Here is an 18,951-nt window from a genome sequence, read left to right on the forward strand (position 1 = left end):
AAGTAGTTTTAGTTATAGTTTTAGTTGTAGTACAAAAAAGCATTTTCCGTAAGCTTAATTTCTTTCCCCTTCCCACTTTCCCAGTCAGATGACTTTAGTGATTTGGAGTTGTGTGCTTTATAAGTGCATTCCTCAGAGGACTTAATATTACTAAGATTTTAGCAAACATTGAAATATGTTTAAACACCGTTATCAATATTAAAATAGCACCGTTTATTGACTTTAATATGTGACAACCACTGTGCTGAACTATGTATGCTTCCCTCATTCAATCTATGTAAAAATTTTGGGGAAGAAGCTGAGACTTTTTTATTTCCCAAAGTCACCATTGTTGACAGAGCTGGGATTCAGTGGTTGGTTTCTTCAAAAAGCTAGGTTCTTTGCCTAACAGCAGCTTAGCTCCTCAATTTAGGGAATGAAAGCAGGAATGAAAATGGCCAGAGTTTTCGTTCCTCAGCTTGTGGAGGAGCTTGAGTACATGAACCTCAACTAAGCCCCTAACATCAAGGGCAGGAAAATGGAAAGGAGAATTTTTAGACCTTTAAAGCACAGAAATAACTGGTGAATCATGTAGCACAACAGGTACCTTTAGCTTTTTCACTGTGATGCTGTATGACTTTCTAAGGTAGTCAGCATAGTTTGTAGTAAATGATTCTTATTACTGGAAGTGTAAGTGGAATGTTACTCACTAGTTATTTAAAAAACATTTATAAGGCTATTAAAACATCATCTGGAATTAAAGCAGCATAATTTACCCCATCCCCCACTTTTAACCATAAAACCCTATTACCAATTTTATTTCATTAATTTATTTGCTATTTTAATATTTTAAGAAACTATATTTTAATCACATAGACAAGCAGATAAGTAAGGCTTCTTCTACCAGGTGGGCTTATGAAATGCAAAATAAGCAAAAGGAACATTTTTTTGCTCCCCACAGAGGCAAAGACATCTTTTAACCTAACTCTTCTAATGCATGATGGTAACAAACCCAAAATGAATGCAGGTTCACATGTACTATAATTGTTGGGAGTCGACTGCATGTATTCTTCAGGTTCACTTTTGGAAATTTAGATAACTTATTTATTACACGCTTTATTTGAGTTAAAGATAGAAAACAATATACTTTTATGTAAATTGCTACAGCAATGTAGTTTACAGTAATTCCTTTTATATATACTTCGTATTATTCTTTTAGACATTTTATAAGGAATAAAGCTAATCGTATATTAAGTTTAACAATAATCAGAAAATATTCTCCAAAAGAATTTCCTGAAGTGGCTTGCTAGGTATAAAGCTCATAATTGTCAAGATACTTATATTAGGGACATGAACCCAAGTCGTTAAATAAAAATAAGATATTTGTAAAAAAGTGCTATAGAAGAAGGTGCACAAAAAACATGCACTTACACATACTTTCCAAAAGGATGTAAACTGTACTTTTAGGCACTGTCATCTCTTCAGATTTCCTTTACCAACGATATATAGCACAATTTTTGATGTCTAGATGGTGCTGTAGGAAGATGACTAAGGCAACCACGTGCAGAAAAGCATGTGTGTGATGCACAGAAAATATAAAGATTGCATTCCAAAAGTGAAGGTCTGCAATGATAGTTTGTTATCTGAAAGGTTTGGAGTGTCTTGTCATTAAAAAATGAAATATATGCCACTGGAGTCGTATCACAAATGGTGCCTGATGTGTACACTCTACCTTTAAAATGACTTTTTAAACAGGCAGACATTTCTATGCTGTTTTATAGGTGGCTATGTGACTTCAGTACTTTATAATAAATAGCTAGTCAATCTTGAGAGACAGCTACTTCTCTTAAACCCAAGTACAAGATATAAATATTCAAAATATGGAATGTTTAACGTAGAGACTCGAATGAAAAAAATGACAATCTTCAAAATTCCCCATGTTTTGTCATATTGCATAGCTGAAAATTCATCTACTACTTAGTAAAAAGTGCTCTGTTCATTCAAGCAGAATTTTGCTCCAGTCTCCTTCAATTTCCATCTTTCATACTGAATAGTGGATCCACAAGTTTATTGTGCACATGCATTAGACCTTAAAGAAAAAAAGCACAGTTCTAGTTGTTTTTGTTAATTTTGAACTATCTCATTTACTTTAGACAACAAAGTATTTTTTATAAGACACAGTAAGCCTGTTTAGTTCCCATCTTGATATAGTCAAGTTTATTGAAAAAGTACAAATAGAAATGTTTCAGAATGTCTTAAGTTTTATCTACTTAGCAAATACCAATTTATAATTATGTAACAGTGCAGATCTAGAATGTGTACAGGTACTTTGGGAGTAACCAGAAGAGCATTTCTTGTCTTCAAAGAGATTAAGCATGACAAATTTGAATACTGACTTAGATAATATGTTTTAATTATATCTAAAAGTCTATGTTGATCTTGATCCTCTGGCAGTTCCTCTACTAGACTCCAGCCAGGGACTCAGAACTGCTGTCTCACTCTTAATACATTACCCTATCCATTCATCTGGCAAATTACTTTCCAATAGTTTGGCGTGTGTATTTATGACAAAGGTTGATTACAAATTCTACACTGAGGGAGGGTTACTAAAACAAGACAGAAAATAACCTGTATTAAATCATTTAATTCAGAATAGAAATTTCGATTTTAAATCAGGTAGATTATAACTTTCATTTTGTAATTGGTACATATACTTGCAGACTGCTCTTAGCTATGGAAGCTGCTTGGGAAATAGCTGATCTTCCAGTTACTCCTGTTTTAATGCCTCAGTACTATATTTCTTTGGGGAGAAAAAAGTTCTAAAAAGACTGTCTTTGACCCAGTTAATGAACCAGAGATTTTATAGTTTGGAGGGTAAAGAAATGAGTTAAGTTTTCCAGGTATTAAGAACATGGGAGGGTGGGGAAAGGCACTTAATGCGGTTTTGCAGGAAATGGGATTACTGTATTGGAGAGAGAGGTTGCTTGTTAGTAAACATGTTCCTTGTCAGAAAGGCTGCAAAAAGGACTCTAAAATCCCAGCTTTGAGAAAGACCCACTTTTAAAGGACAAGCAGAGAGTACTAGGAAGTGTTTGTGTAGTAGGAGAAATTCTAACCTTAAGAATGGGACTCTAAAGGAGGGAAGGGGGAAGCATTCCATTCACTAGTCCTGCAACTGAAAGTGAGAGAATGCTTCTCAACAGCCTACTTGAAGGTCACCTGAAACTTCATGTCCAGTAGGAGAGGGGACAACAAAGATAAGGGTAATATCAGCTGTATGATTTAGAAGATGCAACATTTTCCAGAGTATCACTTTGTAGAGGATCATTTTTCTACTTAAATAGTATTCATCTGTCATTTGCTAACAACTTTGATTACCGAAAGAATACACAGAGCTTTAAAATACATGCAAATTAAAATATCAGTAAATATTAAAAATTCAACTCCTTTATAAAATTTTTTTCTTTACTATACACTGGATATACCTTTTATACATCAAATAGGACTGCTTCCAAACTAGAAATAATTACTTTGAAAATTCTATTAATTGCTTTTTAGATATTAAGTCAAATATTTACTGTGACTTTAGGTAAAAACTGACAACTTTCTACATATGAATTTTATATAAATAAATAATTGCTACTTAAGTCAAACAGAAATAATTCTTCTTATAAAAATGCACCAGACTTCCTGAAACATTACCAGAAGAAAGGTTAAATGTCACAGATTCTAACCAATGTCTATACAAAGTAACTTTTATGGTTTTGACTCAAAATGAACTCATTCTACCTTTGTCAAACTACTGAGGTGGAGCCTAAATACAAAGTAAGAGAAAAAAATTCATGATGATGATGTCATATACTAAAAATCAAAGCTGTTCTATTTAAAAAGTAAAAATGAAAAGCGAGAATGAATAAAACAAATCCCCACATACTAAACTTGTTGTCTTGTGATTAACTTGTATCTTTCAAAAGGTATATACCATTATATAGGTATATATTGAAATAAACTTGCATTTACTGACAATTTTTATTGTTTTGGATCTAGTTAACCTAGATCTTATCTCGGCACTAAATAAAACCCTTTAAGATTCTGGTCAGCACTTTTCAGTGATGACAGAAGAAAGGGTAGTGATGTGAATGGAATTTGGAGAGTTATGGATGACAATTATAGGAATTTACATCCTCCAGTATTTTGATATACTAGTAACTCAATGGAGGTATGAAAAGTATACAAACTACATTTGAAATGTGTTTATTTAAGAATATTCAATTTCTCTACCCTTTACTAAAATACTGTAAAATGAGGCCCATATGTAGCCCAGAATATCTAAATTCTGTCTTCATATTGAAGGAGGTATCCTAACAGGCTGATACCCTGAAATCTCTTCAGAAATACAGACAGCTCCAAAGTGGAAAATACTGTGTCCTCTTGATGCAGTGCAGCTATCCTCTCATGAATGGTCTGTTTCAAAATTTTTCAGAAGAGCTTACAATTAGATAGATGAACTAAAAGAACTAAATACATATAAACATCTACCACCCTTCTATTTTAAATTATCTAACATATGTCGATATACCTTTTTTGGAAGCAGTGATTATCATATGGAAAAAAAGCAGATGGAAATATGGTTTTGATGTAGATGGTATCATACCTAGAGTTTATTCTGGGAGGCAGTATAACAGAATAGACAAAAGCCTGCATACTCCAGAGATCAGCCTGATTTTGATTTCTATTACCCAGCTCTGCCCAAATATGTGCTGTATGACTTTGGGTAAGTAGCTTAACGTCTCTGTCTGTTAAGCCTATTAATTTAAAAATGGGACTATGAATACCCATTTCATAACATTTTTGTGATAAGTAAATCAATAAGTAAAATGCATTTAGAATAGTGCCTGGTCATAGAGATACTGGCTATTATTAAATATCTTATTAAATATTCACCAAGATATAAAAATCTGATAAAAACCTAATTGTGACAAAATTAGATTAGTACAGGGATTTATCTGGGACTTAATGAGGACTAGAAAATGGCCATGTTAAATGAATCTCCTTAAAACTAGAATTAAAATTTGTGGATAGTGAGGATTCCTTGTAGTCAAGGAATCTATTATTTGGGATGAAATCTGAAGGGTTACATGGGAAAATAGAGTTAAAACTCCATCAAATGCTCTTTTATTCACAAATGAGAAATTTTTCAGTTTTTCAGTTTTTCAGTTTGATATATTTGTGGCTTGGTAAATTAGTAATTTAAATGGTAAAAATATAAATGACTAGAAATAATCTTTAAGTGTTAATAAGGAAATGTTTAAATAAATTATGATTTATGTACTTAACTATCCATTAAAATGCTTCCAAATATTTAGTAAAACAGGAAAATGCTCATGAAACATAAGTACAAATACAAAACTATATACAAAGCATGATCAGCATTTTGTTTAAAAATAGACTATTTTCAGTGCTTGCCAAATGTCAGTTATTTGTATAACACCTTCAAGATATTTGCCATATTCACACATACACATGAACTATGAGTTGGTTTTCTTTGCATTTAATTAAAAATTTAAGATTATATACTTTATTTCTGAGTATGAGATGCTATAGATTGTAAGACACACCATTTTATGTACCACTGAGAAAAAAATGCTACCCAGTAAGCTATGATCTGACACCAGTTTTAAGACACAGTCCAACATCAGCAAGATCAACGCGTATTAGAGCCAATCAAATATGGTAGCTTTTTTGGACCTTGTCTTAAGCAATAATATCCAAAAAATATAGCTTTGATTTATTCAGTGTATTTTCCAATAGGCATTAAAATAAATACCTAGTTACTAGAGTAAAAAAGATTAAAAGGTATAATCATGTAGCAAAAGTAGCATACATACTACATAGTGAATCACTGACCTATCTATATGATCAACTATGTAACTTTTAATATCAGCTATGTAAATACAGGTGCTTTATGAAAATTACCTGTTTGTACAGTTTGCTTACATATGTATAATATGTGGAGCTGACTCTTAAATCAGAGAATAGGTTCTACATTGGGTATAGGCAAAATGTCCCTTGAAAATCTCTTAAAACCATTATATCAAGCATATGTGTTTTGTAATACACAGCCTGATAGAGTAAGGTTTCTGAATTACTGAACTAGACTACAGGAAAAAGGAAAATCAACATGAAGTCTGGGCAATCAAACTCCTGCTTACTTGCAGAGTTTATTCCATACTATTTTAACATTTAGACATTATAACTTTAATATATGGGAATAAATTGGCTTAAAATTGTAAAGATTAAATTAGATAGTGGGAGACCTCTATTATCCACTGATTAGGTTCTAAATTTAGGTTAGAGGGGAGTGAGGAAGAGGGATTGAGGTGGGACTAGTAAACATGAAAAGAAATCCAGAATGGACAAAGATACATTTTCTTTTGGGTTATTTGGTCTTGTATATTCAATATGAAAGTAAATTATTAAACCTTGGATTTCAAGAAAAATTGTTTACTGAAAATAGAGACTGAAGAGATTCTCTTCATGAAAAAAAAAATAGGTACTACTTTGAAGATACTATTATCTGAGGTGAGAACTTTCCATTCCTTGAAAGAACTAGCTATGTGTTGCCACTTTTCAATAGGTCACAGTGTGAGATTTAACTCCACAGTCACAGTAAGTTTTAATTGTCATTCACAACAGATTATCTCAGTCGGCTTTTGAAATTCAGTGCTCACCTTTAAAGTATTTCACAGTTTTAACTCTTAATTCTAAAGTAGCATCTTCATCACATACAAAAATAGTCCGGGGATGCTGCTGGAAAGCGGAAACAGTCCACATGTGATTGACTCCTTCTTCTATTGCTTTGTACAGGGCAAATGCCTTGTGTGCCCCTGTTATAAGGATCATTACCTGAAAAATTATGAACATCAATTGTTAAAACTTGTTCCAAATGAGTAAGAAGCTCTATTTTTTTTAAACGAGAACTTAAGCACCAATATTTTTTTCTGAGAGAAAGAAAAATACATAGCTCCACATAATAGTTCAAGGTATTCATTTCTACTTTTTAAGATTAACAAGCACAAAATGTTGCTTCTAGTTTAACAAAGCAAAACAATATCTTGTTATGGGGTATTAATGCAAACACTATAATACCTGTAATTTTTAACATAGTAAATGATGATGTGTAAAAGAAACCTGGGACAATGAAGAAAAAGAAACAAAAGGACTGTGTTGCAAAAGCAGAGTTACAAATCTATAAATAATTTATACAATCTAGAATGATACACCAAGTTGCTGTAGTCTAGATAAGCAAAAGATACTATGTCAGAAAAGCAAAGACTCTAAAACAACAGGTAATTTGAAGAGTTATCAAGAAAAGCCTGAAGAGCATTTCACTGAACGTGTGCTATTTAAAGTTGACTCAGAATAAAAACTGGATTTAAAAAAGGATTAGGGATCTACTTAAACATAGGAACTGTTTTATAAGCACATAGGAACTGTCTTATAATCACATATGACTGATATTACCCTTATAAGCTACAGAAAATCCAAGCTCTTGGTCCCCAGGCCCTAAATGCCAATGAAATAATGCAATGGCATGTTGCAAATGTGAATGTGTATGTGTCGGAATCTTTTCTTTATCATGTTTAAGCTGGAAATTGATCCCATTTAACACCTCATCTACACACATATTTTTGTAATATAATAAATCTTTAAACTTTTTTTATTACAATTGTTTTAAAAAACAATGTTAAAATTGCTGTAGTTCTAAAATATTTATAACAAATTTTGTATTACATATTTTATAACTAGACCTAAAATGGGAGGAAATACTCTGCACTCTCCTTGAATTACATCAACTCCTCAAAACACCACCATGAGAGAAATACTATTCTTACTCATATTTTAAAGATAAGGAAACTGAGGCATATTCTGTAACTGGCCCAAGGTTTTGGTAAGATACAAACAAGTAGTTTTTTTCTACAGTGCATATTCTTAGCGATTAACAATTACATTACATTGCCTCTTGTAAAAGTTCTAACAATTAGACAATATGAGCTAAGAGTCTTTTCATTATGGATGCACACTCTAAAAAGGTAATGGGACAGGTGGCAAGAAATCTCAACATCAAGTATATATACTGAGAAAAAAAAGACAACCAAACTTTTATTGGTGAGAAAAGGTAAGTACATACCTGGCATTACCATTATGAAGGGAGTGGAGGGAAAGGAGGCTGCTGGAAGCTTAGCATAGGATGAAGAATTCATTATTGGTGTTTATCTATGGCTAAGGCATAGATAAAACAAATTGGTCTTTAAATAGACTTGATCTGATATGTGATTAGTTATATCATACCTGTTCTACTCTCAAGGAGATTATTTCTCATATCATGGGAAAGGACAAACTATATGGAATAATTTGTTATGTTTGTTCAAACTGCAGAATCCCTAAATTTAAAGAAGAAAGCTAGGTGTGGATACCAGGTGATTCTTATGTACACTAATGTTTGAGAACCAGTGCTCAGGCAGATGTTGCACTGATACAGCTTTTTGCTACTTAAGTGTAGCAATAACACTATTTTAAAAGGTTACGAAATAAACTAATTTTAAAGAATAATCAACATTTAATCATCCCATTAACTGATATAAGTGATTTACAAAAATCTATAAGCTCATATTAAATCCTCCACATCCCTTCTTGGTTGGAATTTTTAAGTCAAATGTAATTTTTAATAAATGAGGAAATTAGCCTGGGCAACACAGTGAGCTCTTGTCACTTCCAAAAAAAAAAAAAATTGAAAAATTGAAAAATCAGCCAGGCATGGTGGTGTGCACCTGAAGTCCCAGCTACTTAGGAGGCTGGGGTGGGAAGATCTCTTGAGCCCTGGAGGTTGAGGCTGTAGTAAGCTGTAATCACACACTGCACTCCTGTCTGGGTAAAAACTGATCCAAAGAAAAAAACTCAATATTTGAGTAACTGTTTGTTCTAAAAATCAGCATAAAAACTGTATTAAAACTTACATCTTCTTAAATGTAATAAATCTATTACATAACTCAGTTTCACATTTTAGAAATGATTGCTCTAAAATCCTTATTGACTATGAAGTTTCAGTCCTTGAAAGGTCTTTTTTTCATATACCTATGATTTCTAGGTTTCTCATATATTTTGATTGACAGTTCTATTAGTATGTTCAAGTTTAAATATATCAAGGTAAGTTACTTTTTCATCATACCTTGTCTATACTTTTTTCCTCTGAACCTGTCCAATCTGGCTACCAGAAAGGAACAGAGTTCTGGGTTTCCATATAATTTAACTACATATAACCACGAACTGACTACAATTTGTTCTGTATTCTCAAGGAAGAAAATGACAGCCCAATTTAAAAAAACTTAAAAATTACACAGGGTTTTCTGTTCAGAGCTCTTCCATGCTTAAATATACCAAATGTAGAACAGTTGCAGCCCTAGCTGAGTTCCTTTTCTGCTGGAAACCAACAGGGCTCTATCATCCTACATAACATACAGTCAAAAAGCATTTAAATCATCCTGTGAGCTCCAAAAAAGATGTAGTGTAACTAGCATTGCATCATTGTCCCAACAGTCCTGTCATGAGACACTTTCAATAAAAAATAAACGATGTGATCAGTAAGATTTTAGGACCTCAAACTGGAGCAGGGATAGGCAAGTGAAATAGTACCTCAAAAGTGGTGGTGCTTAATTCTTAGTTTACAGCTCCAAAAGACTTAATTGATCCCTAAACATGTCAATGAGACTGACAAAAGTTGGTTACTGAAAACTAGAAAACAATTTATACTGCAAATAGAATGCAATCAAAATATCACTTATTCAGCATCATAACCCCTCCAAAATATTAATATATTAACATGAAAAGAAAAACAGCAAAGAACATTTAATGCTTACTTCTCTAGCATCCATCACCGTCCCCACACCAACAGTTAGAGCCATAGTTGGCACTTTTGATAAATCTCCATCAAAATATTTGGCATTTGCCAAGATGGTATCCATTGCTAGAGTCTTTAATCTTGTCCTTGACACTAAACTGGATCCAGGCTCATTGAAAGCGATATGACCATCTGGACCAATTCCTTCCAAAAGAAATATACATACATATACAGATGAAGCAAATAGGTTTCACAAAGTTCAATGTGCGTTAAAGAACAAAAAAAAAATCACTTACCTTGTTTTATTTTATACTTGAATTCCTATTACTGCATTAAAATATTTGTTTCTGTATTGATTCAACAAATGTTTCCATGTTTTCTACATGTTTAGCAATGAGCTGGCATGATTCTAACAGTAAAATTAAGTATCACCTTATATTAATATAACATTTGATAATTTATAAAGCCCTTTCACATGCATCATCACAATAGATTATCAAATATTATTTAATAATCTTATGAGATGGTCAGATTAGCCACATCTATTTCCCTCATTTCCTCCACCTTTTTTAACACACAAAAGGAAATTTTGATGCTCAAGAAAAATAAGTGACTTGTTCAATGTCACAACTGGGTAAATACTGAGACAGGACTCGGATCTGTCTTCTGACTCCTAACTTGGACATCTTTATAGTCACACTTTAATTTACTTGGTTGTAGTCCAGATAGGGCAATTAACTAGTAGACGTTTCTGTAGGAGAGTTTCCTCACTTATAAAAATGTGTGGATTGGACAAGATAATGTCTAGGGCAACAGTTTTTTTTTTTTCAAACTTCTGACTGTAACCCTTGTAAGAAATAACATTTGATATTGCAGTCTAGTATATATATATATACACATATACAACACAAACATATAAAATATAATTAAGACAAGAATTCCATGAAATCATACTTACCCTTACTAGGAACCATACAAGCTGTTTTCTATGACATTGCATTTCATTAACAAAAGGAAAATGTTGCACGTGACTGGCTATATTGATTTTATGATATAATAATGGGTGACAACCAGTTTTAAAACACTGCTTTAAAGAGACCTAGTGCCAACTCTAATATTCTAGGATTACCTCTAAAATATAGACAGGAATATGACATTCTTATTTAAAGGAAATGGAAGGTAATTCTTTTCACAAACTTAAGAATCTTTCCATGACATAAATAAATCGAGTTTTATTTATAAGTACCCTAGTAGCTAGTCACATTTCTGGTAACCTCAGCCAAAAAATAAATCCGCCAATTCCTTGAGTCATTAAAATATCTTTTACATTTATATTCTGCATATTTACTTTAATGATATCTGTATTTTACTGACACTTAGCACACAAGTTTAACAAAATTTTCCCAGGCCACAACAAGATAAAATATGACAAAGAGTAACCCAGTTTTGAAAAATGAAGAAATGAATACTCTATTGAAGCAAGTACAGAATGCCAAAGTACAACAATTTATGAATTTTTAATATGGAGACATAAGGCCAGACCTACATATGGTTAATATGCATTGACTGTTTCTATTAAGTATGTATCTGCTTATAAATATGTATTAATTATAGACATTAAATTCTCTAGATTTGTAAAAGTGTTCTGTTTCTCCTCTTAGGTATACATATCCCTAACATTTATATTTCTCTATATATGTGTAGAGGGAAGGATGGGATCAGGAAAATACAAGCTTCAGGAAAAAAATATGATGTCTACTAAGATCTACTACTACTGACCTCACTGATGATTTGGGCCTTATAGAAGTGTACAGCCAAGCTGAAATTATGAGCAAACGTTAATAACAGAGGTGGGTCAAGATATTTGCTTGTTGGCTATGAATAACTGAGGTTCCTGATATAAAATTATTTTTTTAAATGTGGCTAATTCTTATTCAGCCTTTAAGTCTAAATTAAGATATCAGCACCTCTATGAAACATCTCTAAAACTCACTGTCTGGAGTAAATGTCATTCCTGTGTTCCTACAGTTCTAAGGGTAGAATGTACATGCACTCTTCATGAAAGTAAGGGCTTTATCTTCATTACTATATTACCATTTAGAACAACAAGTGACACATAGGACACACTTATTAAATAATGGCTGGATAAATGAATGTATGGTTGCTATTCTTTGGTCAGCTCGGTATAGTTTATTCCACCTCCCACCTTGTTCTCTTCTGCCTTGCTCCCCTCACCAGAGGGGCTGGAACAATTTTAATTTCCTATATCCCTCTTAGGTAAAGTGACTGTGGTCTAGAGATAAGCACTTGTCTCAGGCTGAGCCAATCAGAATCTCTGTCTGGATCTGAATCTTGACCAGGGATACAGTAAGGAAGACAGCATGGCGAACTGAAGCACTGGATGACAGCACTGCAGGGAGAAGATTGACGAGTTTCTACTTCTGAGATCTGAGGTTCTCTGTTTTTCCAAAGACTTGGTTGTTTTAACTTTTCCTTCAGTTTGTGAGTTACCCTAGAATCATTCCAGTTAATTTACTTTTGATCCCATTAGTTATTTCCTTTTTCTACCAAAGCAAAGAATCCAAGCATGCAACCAAATCAGAAGGTTAACATTTTCTCCACTGTCTTCTTTTATTTTTACTTTTTAAAAACACTATTAGGCCAGGCGCAGTGGCTCACACCTGTAATCCTAGCACTTTGGGAGGCCAAGGCAGGTGGATCACCACAGGTCAGGAGTTCGAGACCAGCCTGGCCAACGTGGCAAAACCCCATCTCCACTAAAGATACAAAAATTAGCCGGGTATGGCGGCAAGTGCCTGTAGTCCCAGCTACTCAGGAGGCTGAGGCAGGAGGATCGCTTGAACCTGGAAGGTGGAGGTTGCAGTGAGCCAAGATCAAGCCACTGTACTCCAGCCTGGGCAACAGAGCGAGACTCTGTCTCAACAACAACAACAAAAAACCCAAGACACGACTGCCTTAAGATATTTTAAAAGTTTATATATTTAGATTTTATTGTAAAACTAGATTTTTAAAATTATTTATTTATTCATTTTGAGACGGAGTTTCACTCTTGTTGCCCAGGCTGGAGTGCAATGGCACGATATCAGCTCACCACAACCTCTGCCTCCCAGGTTCAAGTGATTCTCCTGCCTCAGCCTCCCGAGTAGCTGGGATTACAGGCATGTGCCACCACGCCCAGCTAATTTTGTATTTTTTTTAGTAGAGATGGGGTTTCTCCATGTTGGTCAGGCTGGTGTCGAACTCCCAACCTCAGGTGATCTGCGCACCTCAGCCTCCCAAAGTGCTGGGATTATAGGTGTGAGCCACCGGATCCCAGCCCTAGATTTTATTTTTAAAAATCCATGTTTGTATATCTTATTGCTGGGGTTAAGTCAGGAATTGCATGATACACCTTTTACCCTTTCTCTCAACACGTTTGCCATCAGAGGAGGAATTAAAACATTTGAGTATGTATTTCCTCCCTTTTCTTTCCCTCTTCCCTCTAGGAAAGGGACCTCTGCTCTTTATAGCAGATTAACATTTTTGAGCTCTTCTCATTCTACTGTTTCCAATTCAAAGGGCAGGAGTGAAAAACCCCATTCTGGCTTCAAGCCCAAACTGCAATCTCTATTTCAACTTTACCTTTAATAAAGCTGATATTTTGATCCCATTTGGCACAGTTCTTAGAGTTTTTATTAACCAAACCCTGGAACAAAAGAAGGGTAGTTGTAAGACCCAGATGCCAATCCTCATCTAAAAATCCAATGATGATAAACCTAGATCAAGAAATGAGATTCTTTCATGAATACATATCCAATAATAGGGCATCCCAAATAAGGAAAAGTTCAAAGAAAATGCAATAATCCTTCTCTCTCTCTGCACAATTATGTCCTTTAGATGGTACATATAAAATGTCAGGCATTGGATCATCCATGACTAGAGTGAAGATGTTAATGTAAGAGGCACAGGAACTCTCTTAAAATATATTTGGGAGCAGGGAGGAGCAGGGAAACAACTACAGGAAGCTTAAGACAAATTGGTTAAAAAACCAAGTCAAATTCTTTTTAGTGGTGTCAGTGATAAACATAAATAATTATAACTTATGCAACATCTATTTCAAAAGGAGAACTGAGGTGGTTTATACTGAAGAAACATAACCCCCTCCCCAAAAAAAATAGCTGAAAAGAAGTACGAAATGATTTAAAGTTATAAGGAAAGAGGAAAGTTCTACCAGACATCTCGGATAAGAATTACAGGCTTAAACATTATTTTATGCTATGAATGCTTTCTGGAAGGCAGGCAAAGGAATAAAATCAAGTGTTCTTATCAGTGTTATTCCCCATAGTAAAATCTATTTCCTACCTTTGAGTCTACAAGAGATTTGTCACATGCATACTTATGTAAGGTCAATAAATTAACAAGGGGGAAAGAAAGTCTACAAATGAAGACATTTTCAAGCAGCCACTTTTAATAATGAACCTCAAACAACTAAGAGCCTTTTTTTGCATTATAGTAAATGAGTGAAAACATTTTTTGATATAAGCAGTTGAAGTATGTTGTACTCCAGTAATTCTACTAGATTTTGGTGTGGAGCTTAGAAAATCTAAAGATTAGATGGTCTATGCACCCCTCAGACACTCTCAAATATCTACTGTCTAGCCTGAATATTGGAAGGTACAAATGGTTAATTATCTCAAAATTGAGTCATACGTACAAAGCAGGAGTATGCAAATGTTCTCTAGGATTACTGAAGTAATATTAGTAAATTTTATTTAAAACAGATAACCTTCTAATTTGAAAAGCAATAGTCTAACTTGATTTCTTGCTCCAATAAACAACCATTCTATCAAGAAAGTAAATGTTATTGACTCTGCTAGGTAGAAGTAAAAACTATCTTAAAGAGAAGATTTCAGTCTTGCTGGATGTCCCTAGAGGGAATTCGGTAAAAATCCCAAGGAATTCAGTAATTCTAAGGGACAATTATTTCAGCATTTACAGTTGAGAGAGAAAGAGAAGACTGAAGTAGCACTTATGGAGTACCAACTATATACCAAGCACTGTGTAAGGCATTTTATACATGTTACAACATGATTAATTCTCACAAATTTTGGAATGTTTAATATTAATCCTCTTTTACAAATGATGTACCTATACTGAACTTCAATAAACTTTCCCAGGTCACACAGATACTAAGTGGCTAAAACAGGATACAATTTTACATCTGACTTTAAAACCAAATTTCCCCCAACGATAATCAACTATCTCAACCATACTTGGCCACTTCAAGTATAAATTAACCTCAGGACAGCTCTATTGAAGATCAAATTCATGTAATTTTGATCAGTGTTCTATTAAGTTAATAATAAGTTATATACAGATAATTTACAGCATTAGTATTTTTAGTTGAATATTAAAGAATCTGGCAAAAAATTTTGATTTTAGCTTAGTTGATGTTGAACTATTCTTATAGCAATTAGCCAGCTGTCTGCGATAGTTTATACTGATAATAGAAAACCACGTTGTCATTACAAAGGAAAAAACTTATTTTTAACTGTAGATTATGTATACACACACACATATATAAATTACAAGTGGAATTTGGTAAATTAAACATTAATTTTGGAATTTATTATGACAATTATACAGCTTAACTCATATTAACTTAAGGCTGGTAAGTAAAAAGTTTTACATCATTCTTAACTGATTACTCAGTAAGATGAAACAATTAAAGTAATCTACTAAAATCCACCTGTTCCTCATGCAAACGTTTAAACTCTGTAATTTGATAAGTAGGCTGGCTAGAGTTTTAAAGAAATAGTAAAAAGAAGCTATCATTTAGGTAAAGAAACATATTACTCATTTTGAAAGATGTGGTAAACTGTCAACTTTGAAGAGGTAATTAACAGAGTTTAATGGGGATTGGGATCTACCTCTCAAGGCATAAGGTAAACAATTCCAGCTGTCAATTTGAAGATTAAGACGGGAGTTTTAAGATTATTTTCTGAAGAAAATGAAAACAGGAATCAGTAGCAGAATAAATGCGTATTACAGACAGCCACAGGTGCTCTTTACATTACACAATGGGAAGATTTATTTTTTAAATTTAAAAATCCCTAATTCAAACACTAACAAACAGTTAATGACAAAAGGTTTTTACATACCTCCAACAAAAAGATCTATTCCTCCAGCTTCTTTTATTTTGTTTTCAAAAGCATCACATTCTGCTTGTAAATCTGCAGCATTCCCGTCAAGGATATGTGCATTATTAGGATCTATATCGATATGCTTAAAAAAATTATTCCACATATAAGAATGGTAGCTTTCAGGATGATTTCTTGGAAGTCCTAAAGATGAAGTTAATAAAAATATAAGTATTCCTGAAATAAATCTAAAGTTTATTTTTCTTTTTAAGTCATAAGTGCTATTTAATAAATCTAACTTCTCTATACCATATTCAATGTAAAAGCATTTTTATGTGGAATATATAATTATATGCCCAGTATTAATCACCTTAAATGTATGCATTAATTGATAAAACATCTATGGAACACTATTATCTCATTTTGTAGGTGAACAATTGAAACACAGGAATCTTTCCCAAAGGTCCCATAGTTCACAAAGGAGTTAGGATTCAAACACAGAAAGTCTAGCTCATGTGCACTTAGTAACTATACTCTTCTCAAACACAAAATTTTAACCAATGAAATTGACTTACATGTTAAGCTCAAAATAAATGAATTAGCCATTCAAGTGAAATGATAGCCATGTTCCTCCTCTATTCATCCTGTATGTGTGCAGATTATGTGGGATCACAACACTTCTTTGGCTATCATTTATGCTACCATTAAATACACATTTCTATATTTAAATTTTAACACAGAGTTTCTATGCATCATAGATTTCAGGTAGACAAGTTAACAATAAATTATAAAAGCTCCAGGGCTACCAATATAGCTTTTTATTTGAAAAAATACTTAACTAATTACTTTTACATATACATTACTTAGTTTATCCTGACAACACTGGTTTTAACTCTGCCTTAAGAAAAAAAGAGAATAAGAAATGTGAGTAGACTGGCTTAAAGTTACATCACTGTTGAGTGGCAGAGCCCAGGATGAATGCAGAGCTTCTGATTTCTAGTCCTTCATTCCTTCCACTATTCTGTGCTACTATCACAAAAATACAGGTTTTTAAATAAACTCCCAATCTCATCTCAAAGCAGTACATTTTAGAAATATACTCATACATTAATATTATATTCAAAACATAAATTCAAATATACTAGTATTCTAAAACTACATTCATTTTATTCCAAATATAACATATCCAAATAATAGTCAATATATTTAAGTATAGCTTACCTACATATTCATCCATATTAAAGGTCTTCACATATTTAAAAGAAAGGTGTCCATTCTTATGATATTCTATTAGTTTTTTATAGCATCCTAAAGGTGTACTCCCTAAAAGACATAAAAATTCCATTTTCTAACATGACTTAATAATCTATTAAATAAACTTTTTATTAACTTTACCTGTGTTTTTCTTACTTAATATTCTGTAGCTCTGATTTATTAGGCAATTATTAACTTAAATACATAATCAACTAACAAGTACTTTGAAATTTTGGTAAACTAGAATTTGCTGAATAAAGCTGGAAATCTGTCAATAAAAATTAAAGTTTGGAAAATTATCCTTGAGTTGTTGGGTACTGGGATATACTATAACAAATTTTAAGATTAGAAGCTTCTAGAATATATAACTGAATTTTTAAAAATCTCCCTTTCTGAAAAAAAAAATCTTGAGTTCTTGCACAAATGATATATAAATAGGTCAAGTGTTGACCATTTACTGAAATTAAAAGGGAAAACAGGGCTAAATTTAAATATTGCCCCTACTTTCAAAATAGAATCTCAAACTGGCAAACATTGAGTAGTGACTTTGGCCTTACAGCTTTCTAAATGGAGCCCCTGTTTCTCATCTTTTGATAACTTCAGCATGCATCAGCTAAAATGTGTAAGGTGAGAAAAAGAAGTTATTTTTGCTTAAGATAGAACTTATAGGAAAGAGGATATTTCATCTGAGTTCTTGATTCTATTGTTTTATAAAATTATAGTTTGATATGTGAAAAGATGGTGCTTCACGACATGACAAAATAAAAATAAATATATTTAGCCACTCGAGGATGGCCTTCATCTTTGTTTTCTAAATTTGTTACTTTTTTTTTCATTTTAACTTCAAACTGAAAAGCTAGATTGACTGCATTCTTCTAACAAGTTATCTGGCCGTCCCAATCCTAGTTGGAGTACTGATTCCTAGCTAACCCACCATCACAAAACAGAACAGTGTAAAACAAAAGGCTGCACAAAAAATTCCAACCCAAGTATTATACAGAAATCTGATAAAACTAAACAGTATCTGACAAAAACAAATACAAAGGAAATTCAAGAATAGTAAAAAGACTGCCTCTTGTTTGAGATGTCAGAATAGACAAGGCTATAAATAAATACCACACAGCAGAAGAAAAAAAGATTTTCTAAAAGCTCTAAGCACATATGTTGTTTTCAATTACCATTATTAATTTAAAAATTATGTAGTAAAATTTTACGTTTCTCAACAACTATAGCCCACTAACATGAAACCTGTCTAAAAGATGGATAAATATGCTTTCCCTCTTCCTTTCTCGAAGGATAAGTGAATCTCTTCTCTCTTTTAGTGTCAAGAGACGAGTTATAGGAGTCTCTCAATTTAAGGATATATGAATAAAAAGGTGAGCTGTCACAACGGAGGTGACAAATTCATTTTCTATTTTGTAATCAATGTGGCCAAAAAAAAAGACTGAAGAAAAAAAAAGAACTGGTTAAAGAAACTTAATTTTTATATTTGCTTTGTAATAGTCATTACTAACACAATTTAGCAAGTACCTACTATGATTTATATAAAACAAAGATTAAGACATTTTCTTTAAGAACTCACAATGTAGGGATAAGCAAGTACAAAATAACCATAACACAGGAAAAACATTATAAATAATCTAAAAGAAGTCTGAGTATTGCAGAACATCAAATAAAAAA

The 18,951-nt window shown here is 32.8% G+C and overlaps 1 protein-coding gene across 2 annotated transcripts in view; it reads right to left on the bottom strand.

Moving 5' to 3' along the window:
• The window catches only part of GNPDA2 (glucosamine-6-phosphate deaminase 2), a 44,316-nt gene that overhangs the window by 18,737 nt on the left and 6,628 nt on the right, over window positions 1-18,951 (bottom strand). The window contains exons 3-7 of one of the 2 annotated variants that reach the window (XM_004038627.5): window positions 17,239-17,340; window positions 16,039-16,221; window positions 9,897-10,081; window positions 6,711-6,885; window positions 1,061-2,068 (exon numbers count right to left, since the gene is read on the bottom strand). In XM_004038627.5, coding sequence (XP_004038675.1) covers window positions 2,007-2,068; window positions 6,711-6,885; window positions 9,897-10,081; window positions 16,039-16,221; window positions 17,239-17,340 — 707 coding nt within the window. In that variant the 3' untranslated portion in view covers window positions 1,061-2,006. Of the gene's footprint in view, window positions 1-1,060; window positions 2,069-6,710; window positions 6,886-9,896; window positions 10,082-16,038; window positions 16,222-17,238; window positions 17,341-18,951 lie in introns of those variants that run through there. The other variant, XM_019025605.3, reaches the window with a different exon arrangement.

The sequence above is a fragment of the Gorilla gorilla genome, chromosome 3, assembly GCF_029281585.2.
Source record: "Gorilla gorilla gorilla isolate KB3781 chromosome 3, NHGRI_mGorGor1-v2.1_pri, whole genome shotgun sequence".
NCBI classification, from domain to species: Eukaryota; Metazoa; Chordata; class Mammalia; order Primates; family Hominidae; genus Gorilla; species Gorilla gorilla.